Source organism: Lycium barbarum, chromosome 11 (assembly GCF_019175385.1).
Source record: "Lycium barbarum isolate Lr01 chromosome 11, ASM1917538v2, whole genome shotgun sequence".
Classification (NCBI taxonomy): Eukaryota; Viridiplantae; Streptophyta; class Magnoliopsida; order Solanales; family Solanaceae; genus Lycium; species Lycium barbarum.
In genome coordinates, this window is record NC_083347.1 from 115758346 (window position 1) to 115769676 (window position 11331).

The following is an 11331-nucleotide window of genomic DNA, read 5'->3' on the forward strand; positions in this document are numbered from 1 at the left end:
CCCGCACCCATTTTCTTTAGTGATAAAGACAGCATCACCCCCTTCAGTACACCAATATGATCTTGAGTTCTTGATTACCACTCCCCCACTACACCCATTTCAAAATTTCTAATTAGCCACTTACTCCAATTAATACCTTTCCCAAATCCCAACTTCTAAAATTAAAAACAAGAACCGCACAAGTGTTCCAACTTTTTTGTTACACACATGAATTCCAATTGGAATATCTCATAGTTTTACGGCTTATTGACGTTAATGTGAATAATTAAAAAAAATGACATCTTTTAAGTTATAATTTATTTATGTAACGAATTTGAGCACATGCAGAAGCTTTTGTGTAAATTGAGCTAAAAATGTTTAATAATTTTTTTTATTATGTGTTTAGTTGTTTAATTATAACCTACGTAATTAGAGTCTCTAAATAAAATACACTCTTTGTCAAATTTTACTTATCATGTATTGACGTGGTACACCTATTAAGACAAAAAATAGAATGATAATTTTATCATATCATCCCTTATTATTGGTAAGTAACCTAATGATTGAAATCAATTATGAGCCCGTTTGGATTAGCTGAAAAAAAGTGATTTTTAAGCATAAGTGCTTAAAGTACTTTTAAGTACTGAAAATTATTTTATAAATAAGCAGTTACGTGTTTGGATAAAAGGGTTTAAAGGGTTTTAGAAGTAAGGGTAGTATTGTAATTAATAGAAAATATAAGGGATAAAAGGGTAAAATTATTGGTCAAACCAAAATGACTTTTAAGCCCAAAAAAAAAGTTAGGGTTGAGCAACTTTTTAGTTTTGACTTATTTTAAATACTTTTTAACTTAATTTAAGCTGTTTTTTATTTTTATCAAACACTCAAATAAGTTAAAAATAACTTATAAGCTACTTTGACCAACTTATAAGTCAATCCAAACGAGCTCTATAGCTTATCAAAAAAATTATGCAGCCAACTAATTACATATTGGGTTCTAACAATTCACGTATTTCCATAAAATAATACTTTGGAAGCTAAAATTTTCATATCTTTTCATCTATACAAAATATTGAAATAAGAATTGAAAAATCTTTTCATAATTCCAAAGTGTTGAAGGACAATTATTTTTAATATACAATACAAGTCAAAATGAACCAAGGAAGTATGCCATTAACAAGTTTACGAAGCTGTCTATGTATCCTGCCATTAATATCATAGTAATACATTTTAATGGTCATACATTGAGGCCAACCCCACACACCGACCCTCATTTCTCGACTGATAAAGACATCACCACCCTTTAATACACCAATATGATCTGAATTCTTGAGTACTCACTCTCCCACCTCACTCATTTCTAATTAGCTCCTTCCTTCGATAAATACCATTTTCCCAAATCCCAACTTCAAAAAAAAAAAAAAAAAAAAAAACCAAGAACCTCACCAAAAAAATGGATAGATCCAATAATAGTGCCCATAGAAGAGAACCACACCCCTCAAATGAATATGAACACTCAACAAACACTACCAAAAAAACTCATGAAGAATTATTACCACAAGAAGAAGAAGAAATACAATCAGTTGAGAGGATTTTTGAGTCAAAAGAAGTGCCTTCATGGCAAAGTCAATTAACCTTCAGGGCATTTTTTGTGAGCTTCATATTAGGAATTCTATTCACTTTTATTGTTATGAAGTTGAATCTTACTACTGGAATTATCCCTTCTCTTAATGTTTCTGCTGGATTATTGGGGTTCTTTTTTGTCAAGACTTGGACTAAATTTCTTGAGAAATCTGGGATGTTAACGCAACCGTTTACTCGTCAAGAAAATACTGTTATTCAGACTTGTGTTGTTGCAACTTCAGGCATAGCCTTTAGTGGTTAGTAATTCTTTCTTCCTTCCTTTATCTCACTCTCACAATGATTTATGTTGGTCCTCATAATTTTTTTAAAGTTACAATTATATATTTTAGCTATATATTATTATAATTACTTCCTCCGTCTCTTTTTATGTGGATGCATATTACTGTTTGAAGAGTTTAATGATTTTGTAAATATAATTTTCTCAAAATTTAAATTATTAGCTGTGCCGACTTGTAGTGGTAGTTTTGAATGTACCAATTTTTTTTCTAAAAATTATAAATTTAAAGCAGAAAGAAGTATTTTGACGTGACATAAAGGTATAAAAGTTATTTGTCTTATTTTACGTGTTATGTTATCTGGAAAAAAAGAATCACACTATCGTTGATTATAAGTCAGTCTAATCCCACGCAAATACTTGTGCAAACATGGTTAGCTTTTTAGAATTTTACTTCTGCATATTGATGGTGTGAAATATTTCATACACTATTTGTGCATTTTAATATGTTTTTGCAGTAATTTGTCATTTTTTTTCTTCAAATTACTGTTCTCAATCTTATGAACGATTACTTGTTACTTCTTTTTAAGTAACCAATAATCTAAAGTCAAACTATAACTTTTAATTTGGATAGTTAACTTATCATGCATTGAGGTGATCAAATTTGAGCGTTAGTTCCATATTTGAGATCTTGTGAAAAGTTTAGTAGTCATAATTCCAATTCCAATAGTGACGCAAATCAAGTTGGGACTAAAAGGAGAATTCAATTCAAGTTTGACTTCACAAAAGGTGGTGATTTAGCTGTGTTTTTACTTTAAATCGTTAGCTGATGAGACGTTTTTACTTTAATAGTACTCTTTCCGGTCTCACATATTTGACGGAACGCAAAATTTAAGAAAGAAAAAAAATATTTTTGAAAATTATGATCTAAATCATATAATAATAAATATAATTATAGCTATACAATTACATCATTAAGAGATAAAAAATTAAAATTAATTATTTATTTTTAAACATAAACATGTGTATCTCTTAAGACGAACAAAAGGAAAGTGTGTTATGGACTAATGAAAATAATTGGATAATGTGTAAACCACTTTCCATGAAGGTGGCCAGGTGGGGTTGGAAAAAAAAATGATTAATCTGTATTTTTATCATAGCGTGTGTTTATCTCATTCTACTGCAGTTAATGGTGATTTTGATTAGGAGAGAGAGATGTAGATAAAAAGAAATTAGGGACATCACCATTAATGTTGTTGAAATGTACCAACAAAAAAAATAAAAATAAATTAATATTGTTGAAATGTTGGACTATATACATTGTCATTGTCATTATATAATGCACGGGATATTTGTTTATCGCCCTTCTGGCGTCTTGCTTTGTTGGTGGGTTTGGGGACTCCACAGATTATAAAAATATCAATGAATCTTGACATCACTATTTGTAAACAAATTTCAGTATTTAAAATATGTAAATATTAATTATACATTAAAAAAATTCTTTAAAGAGTTGTTAGATATTAATTTTTCACTTACAAAATTTTCAAATATTTTTTTCCTTTTTTTTTTTATCTGGTGCCCGATTAAATCCTGAATCGCACCACGTAGGGCTCATTCAGGGGAAGTGTTTCTTACAAAAAATATTCGGCATACTCAGCGCTGAAATCCGAAACTTCGAGAGCAGTCTTATCCGCGGATCACATCCTTTTGTGGTTTCAAATAAAATTCATGTAAAATACAAAAAGTTGGAACATCTTTTTCTAACTTTTGTTCCAAATAATATCTTATTTTAAATATTTATTGAATATTATTCAAACGCTTACTTTATCCTTTGCACGGGTGAAAAAGGATGTGTGGGGTCCGTATTAAAGTGGTCTCATCTCGTTAGGCTCAAAATGTGAATTTCTAGAATAGCTGTAAAGCCCTTGTCCTTTAATTTACTTAAATAATAAATAATACTACTTTATTTCGTTTCATTTTATATGTATCTTAATTTCTCGGAATATAAAATATGAACAAAAATACTTTTGAATCTTATAATTTAAATTAAGTGCTTATACTATTACCTTTTGATTTTTGTAATTTTAAACCTATCATATCATAACAATAATGGATCATTATTAAGAGGTGAAATGATTGTGTCAGAATAGAACCTTACTCCCTTTGGATCAATTTATATCACACTTTTTTCTTTTTAATCGGTTTCCAAAAAAAAAAAGACATATTTTTTTAGTTTGCAATAATTTTTCATTGAATTTTAAACTTTACCTTTTACGTTTAACAAGATTATTTATAACATAATTATCTTTGATTTGTTTTTGGCCACAAGATTCAAAAATTTTCTTTTATTTCTTAAATTTCGTATCTAATCAAGCGACATCACATAAATTGGGACCGAGGGAGTACTAAATATGAAGGTTATGCGACATTCTTTTTAGCGGACTAAAAAAAGGCTCGTAAATTGAAACGGAGTAAATGATAATAATATTTTTTTCATTTTCAATATACTCTTTTATGCTATTTGCAGAAAATCTTTAAAGAACTCTCGGAAATTATTATTTTTATAGAATTTTTCCGAAAACCAAGTCAAAGCATGCCTAAAATGATGACTTATGATTTATATATATTTTGCTATTAATATCTGTGTAGAGTAGAAAATAAAATTCAGGATGATGAATTAGTATATTCTTGGAATCTGAGAAATTATAATTAAATCAGTTTAGTCAATGATAGTGTGAATGCATGACAGAATTTAAAGTCTTTGAAAGACAACTGGAGTTTCATTTACTTGACTTGTTAGACTAATCACTAATCTGATACACATGCACGCAAGCTGGAAACTTGTAACAGTTATAATTTAAAGTCTTGGTTATGAATTATTATCTCCGCAAGTGGTGGGGGTCAACAAAATAATGTTGATGATCGTTTTCCACAATTAAACTAGAAGTTCCATAGGAGAATCACTATTGCTTTAGAATATTGAAAATAATTATTCCGATTTTGGTGGAGTTACAAATTAAAAAACTCGAGAAATTTTGTTTCAATCAGGATTTACATTACAAAGATTGAGAAAAGGTCGAATAATAATATCCAGATCACTAATATGGCTAGATCTGAATTCAGAATTTTAAGCTAGCGTTTGGACATAGATTTATTGAAACTTGAGAAAAAAAAAAGAGTTTTTGAAGTTGCGTTGAAATTCTTTTTTTTTTTTTTTGCAAGTTGAGGTTGTGGTTGTACTTGCATTTTACTTGAAAAAAAATTAAAGTTTTCTGAGTGAAAGAAAATTTTTTACCAAAAGACTGGCCCAAACCAGTTTTTAGAACTTGGATTTTTTTTCAAAAACTAATCAAACTCCATGAACAAATAATGTTTTCAATTTTCTTTTCCGAAAAAAAAAAGAAGAAGAAAACTTTGTCCAAATGGGAGCTAACTCATTTGGTACAAAATATATTTCCTCCGTCTCAATTTATGTGATACTTTTCGCTTTTCGCGAGTCAATTTGACTAAAGTGTGAAGCTAAATTGGATTAGATTAACTCATTATTTTCAGATTAAAATTTATATATTTGAAAACTACATGAAAAATATTATAAGTTGTAACTTTTCTCATATCAATATGGTGGAAAAATACACCTTAAAATGTTGGTCAAATTTCATACAATTTGAATCTCGGAAAGCGAAAAGTATCACATAAATTGAGAGAGATTATAATTTAATGCAAACTACTATAGCATAACGACATATCGAATTTAATAAATTACTATACATAGAGTTCCAAGTAGAGAGCAGTGGGTATTATTAATTCTACATCCACCACTTCACCTATATCATTTCCTTTAAACAAATAAAATGAATCTTGAAGTGTATAGGAGTGACGCTGCAAATTGGCGCACTCTCCATTGTTTCCTTGATAAATATGGTGTTGAGGCCAGTTTGCATGCAACTGAACTATTTCACAGGGTATTTGTCACCTCCTATCAACACAAACACTAATTTTGTTCTCCAAACATTTTACAGATGAAAAGAAATCACTCTTTTAAAATTCGTGCACTCTCCCTTCGATAAGGCATTATTAATGTGATAAAAAGCATCTAAAAATTAAATATCTCTTATTTTATTTATTTACATTTATTTTACCTTTGATGAGCAGGAGGTTTTGGAAGCTATCTTTTTGGTATGAGCGAAGTTGTTGCTAAGCAGTCAACTGAAGCTAATGCTGCAGATAATGTTAAGAACCCTTCTTTGGGATGGATGATGGGTTTTCTCTTTGTTGTTAGCTTTCTTGGACTTTTCTCAGTTGTTCCCCTTCGTAAGGTAAACTCTTCACTCAGCATTACATCTGTAATGTATATGTATAACACATTTTCTAGCCAAGGCGGAGCTAGAGTTTTGGTTACGTGTTCAACAGAACCAATAGTTTTGGCTAAAACTCTGTATTTGTGTTAAGAGATCAACTTAATATGTATAAATAATCTATTCAAAACTCAGTAGGCTGCATTTTTTATAATCTTGAACCCATAAACTCAAAATTCTAAATCAGAGACGGCACTTCTATAGGCCTCAAGTAGTTTTGGAATGAATTGCTCACTATTGATCAGAGTAAGGTCTCGTTTTCCCACTTAAAGTGATTAAGTGATGCGATTCGAGGGATTATTGCTTCATGAGTGAGACCATGCATTTCATAGAAATGTGTGCATCAAACAATGACATAAAAGTGATCCGAATGGTCATTTCTTTGTATCTCAATTTTGAGGAGATGGATTAATATCGACATTATTATATATTGGATGTTAATATTAGTTACATTAATTGCAATTTAATTATTGAAGTACAAAAATTCGTGTATGAGTGGTATGTTTAGTTCTCTGTAAATTGTGGGCTTCACTTGTGGCTTTTTTTTTCAAGCCCCATGGACCTTGTTGTTTTATTGCGCTTTTCACTTTTAAAGCACTGCGAACTGTTCTTATTTTGTTTGGATGAGTTGCATTTTTGAGATTGTGTAAATATGTTTCAGATTATGATCATAGACTTCAAACTTATTTATCCGAGTGGCACTGCAACTGCTCACCTGATCAACAGTTTCCATACTCCACAAGGAGCTAAGCTAGCCAAGTGAGTCTCTAATTTCGTATGAATTTTACTAAATATTCTATAGTCTTATAGATTATAGTACTTACAGTACTAATTGCTCTGTGCAGGAAACAAGTAAAAGCTTTGGGAAAGTTCTTCACCTTCAGCTTCTTGTGGGGTTTCTTCCAGTGGTTTTTCACAGGTGGTGATGGCTGTGGGTTCGTGAATTTTCCCACGTTCGGTCTCAAAGCCTACGAGAACAAGTATGTTTGAATTTCAAGTAATATCAACTTTTTGCTCACATCAATTGACCTGAATTCATGATAATCTTACTTGACATGAATTCATGATAAGCTTACTTGTGTACAATAGAACAACTGGAAAAGACTGAATAAGCGTTTGGAATCATTAGCATATAAGTAAAGTTTTCAATTCGTTTTCAATAACCTACAAAACGCTGTTGTACAAAATGCTGTTGTCCTAAGTTTAATTAACCTTTTGGACTCTAATGAACAAATATCTGATGTTTTTGCATGTAAATCCGAAACAAGACTATTTTGCTATATTGCTCCGACTCTCCAAAAATATTATTGCACCCTTGTCGGATCGTCTAAAAATGCATTACTTTTGGAGGATCTGATATGCACCCAGTGACATTTTTGGAAGAGTCCGAGCAACATAGATGTTTTGTGTCCATTCATTAACTTGGAAGCATATTTCTTGTTATATCTGTCTCTCCATGTGTCCTCCCAACTTGTGCTTGTTCTACACAAGATAATTAACTTTCTTCCTATATATCATTATAATGTTTTGACTTATTTCTCTGATCAACCAGGTTTTATTTTGACTTCTCGGCGACTTATGTTGGTGTTGGGATGATATGTCCTTATCTAATCAACATATCGTTGCTAGTCGGAGCGATCCTTTCGTGGGGTATAATGTGGCCTCTTATTCAAGACAGAAAAGGTCATTGGTACCCTGCTGATCAAAGTCCTAGCAGCCTTCACGGTATACAGGGTTACAGGGTACGTAATCAAAATGACCCGTAGTTTTTAATTAGCTCTTCGATAAAATTCAAAATGAGGCTAATGGCTTTTCTATATGTTCTTCTATTTCAGGTCTTTATAGCAATAGCCATGATCCTTGGTGATGGTCTATACAACTTCATCAAAGTTCTTGGACGAACGTTATATGGTATATATTGCCAATTCCGCGAGAAAAGAGCAGGGTCTGTCCTTCCTGTTGGTGTCCGTGCATCCCCTACAGAGGCACCTCTATCTTATGATGATTGGATACGAACCGAGCTTTTCCTCAAGGATCAAATCCCTACATGGGTTGCAATAGCCGGTTATATTAGCATTGCCATCCTCTCCACTATAACTCTTCCACACATTTTCCATCAACTTAGGTGGTACTACATCATTGTGATATACATTTTTGCACCGGTACTAGCCTTCTGCAACGCTTACGGATGTGGTCTCACCGACTGGTCGTTGGCATCCACATACGGAAAGCTAGCCATCTTCACGATTGGGGCATGGGCGGGTTCCGCTCATGGTGGGGTTCTAGCGGGATTAGCTGCTTGTGGTGTCATGATGAACATAGTCTCCACTGCGTCTGACCTAACGCAGGACTTCAAAACCGGTTACATGACTTTAGCTTCTCCAAGGTCCATGTTCATAAGCCAAATAATCGGAACAGCGATGGGATGTATCATTTCTCCTTGTGTATTTTGGCTCTTCTACAAGGCCTTCCATGACTTAGGCGTTCCCGGTTCAGAGTATCCGGCCCCTTATGCGCTCGTCTATCGTAACATGTCTATCTTGGGAGTCGAAGGATTCTCAGCTCTACCGAAGAATTGTCTCACCCTTTGCTACGTATTCTTCCTCGGAGCTATTGCTATCAACGCGGTAAGGGACGCTGTAGGAAAGAACAAGGCGAAGTATATTCCTCTTCCTATGGCAATGGCTATACCGTTCTATCTTGGATCGTATTTCGCGATTGATATGTGTCTCGGGAGCCTGATATTGTTCGTATGGACAAAGATAAACAAGACCAAGGCCGATGCATTTGGACCAGCCGTAGCGTCTGGACTAATTTGTGGTGATGGGATCTGGACCTTGCCTAGTTCGATACTAGCTTTGTCAGGTGTGAATCCGCCGATTTGCATGAAGTTTCTATCAAGGAAGGATAATATCAGGGTACAAAGTTTCATAAATTCTTGAAGTCGTATACTGGTAGGTTTTATCGGGTTATATTGTTCTGTTTCCTCTGTATGTCGCCTTTTCTACGAAGATTGTTCGATGTCCATATTGATATGAACTGCCATAAAGATAGAAGTTTTACTTAGAGAATATGTTGATCTTCATATCAGGTTGTAAATGTGATATATCTTAAGCACTACTACAAGTTAATTCTGATTAAGTGGTCATTTTAGCTATAAATTAAAGCTGTAAATGTGATATATCCCGTATTAGTGCCTTTACCCGTCTATGGTCCGGTTTGCTATATTTACCCGTATCTTTGAAGACACAAACACAAAAAAGAAGTCGGTGAGCTTTGATCATTAATACTCGGTTAATGTGGGTGGCGCATGGTTGAGATCTAAATTAACCCATGATTGGTAATGGGTAATGTGAAACTTAGTTTGTGGGGAGATGATTTGGGGTACAAACAAACTCCCACATTGGTTGCTGAAAGAAAAGGAAACTATATACTAGGTATACTGATACTCTTACGAGGTATAGTGATACTCTTAATGCTGTGTGACTTTTCCGGAGAAACCGTGCGGACTTAGCTCAAAACGGATAATTGTTCACATTAGCTGCATTCAGCTTTGCATTTGAAGACGGGGGAACATACCAACTTTTGTTTCAGACTTGAGTCAAAAGTTTTCGACTTTAAGCTCAAAACTTAAGGTAGACATGCAATCAGTTTAAGTTTCTATACCAGTCATGGCATCAAATAGAATTAGTACATGCAATACTTACAAAACTGTCTAGAAATTGAATAATTAATTAAAACTCAATGTTAAAAGTTACATGGGAGTAAACTAAGCCAACCTGAGAAAGGAATAAGATATTATTTTTGACAGCCTTGGATGGTGGAAAATGCATCTACTCCATAAACACATTGGTGCCATGCCACGGAAAATTTCATATTTAGCCGCAATGAACTTATTTGAGAATATAATTAAGTAAATAAAAGTGTATTCTCCCTTATCATTTATTCTTTTAAATGAGATGATCACACATATATAGAGGTGTCAATATGGGCTGGCCCAGCCCAACCCAACCCAATCCTAAAGGGTCAAAGAATTAAATGAGCTAGGACGGGCTGACCCTTTTAATTGAAGGGCCTACAAAATGGCAGCCCAACCCAGCCCTAAGCGGGCCGCGGGTTAGGACGGGCCAGCCCTTTAAGTTTTTTCGTCTTCCGGAATAACATTTTCTAAGTGATTTTTGGTACAATTTGAACATGAAACTTATGCAATATGAAATAGAATCTTCTACCACACCATTCTTAAGCAAAATCATATCATAGAAGAAAAAAATTTAAGAGAACAAATATAAATTATTATTTTTTATCACTAATTCAGAGCACGTTCAAAAGAAATTAAACATAATATAAATTCTAAGACTAAAAAGTATTACTTTATTTTCTAATTTACTACTTAGTAGTAAGTACATTCTTTTTTAATCATTACTTTTATCTTTTTGTTTAATTTACTTATATATTTTTTTTAAATTAATTAATTTATTATTCTTTTCTGGCCTCAAGGGCTGGCCTCAGCCCAACCCTTGAGGCCGGCGGGCCAAGAGAGGCTGAGATTTTGAGCCTCACTTCTATATAGGCCAAAGAAATCCTAGCCCAACCCTACTTAAATGAAGGGTTGGGTTGGGCCGGTCTCGCGGGCCAAGCCCATATTGACAGCTCTACACATATACATTTGACACCTTTGCATTCAGCCTTGCTGGGGACCCAACACGGGGCCATGTAGTGAAAGTACAAGAGAGGGGGGGGGGGGGTGAATTGTAAGCCTAATAAAAAATCCAGTCGACTACTGTTTGGTGCCAATCGACTGATAGCGAGACAGCCTGCACAAAATTATCAGTCCTTCGATTTGCACAAGTATAAACCACAATAAATAGTAAGGGTGCATAAATAATATGAGAGCAATAAAACAAATGACACTAGGAATTTTTATACTAGTTCGGAACCAATGTGGTATCCTAATCCAGTCCCCTTGGGTTGCAAGGAGGTTATCTCTTTAAGCTTTTTGTAGTTTGAGTTGAGTACAGCCTTTGTGGTTTTCCTCGTTCACCACCAACGTTTACAAGATTAGTTTTCACTCGCTCACCAACAACGAACAAGATTTGTTTTTGACACACTCACCAACAACGTACAAAGTTGGTTTTTCAC

General features: G+C 33.5%; 1 protein-coding gene across 1 annotated transcript; it reads left to right on the forward strand.

Annotated features, from left to right (window-relative positions):
* The first annotated feature begins 1281 nt into the window (after positions 1-1281).
* On the forward strand, positions 1282-9358 carry LOC132616887 (probable metal-nicotianamine transporter YSL7). The gene is made up of 6 exons (XM_060331647.1): positions 1282-1859; positions 5990-6153; positions 6854-6951; positions 7038-7172; positions 7745-7934; positions 8028-9358. The coding sequence occupies exons 1-6, from the start codon at positions 1433-1435 to the stop codon at positions 9132-9134; spliced, it is 2121 nt and encodes a 706-aa protein (XP_060187630.1). The 5' UTR covers positions 1282-1432; the 3' UTR covers positions 9135-9358.
* The last annotated feature ends 1973 nt before the right edge of the window (positions 9359-11331 follow it).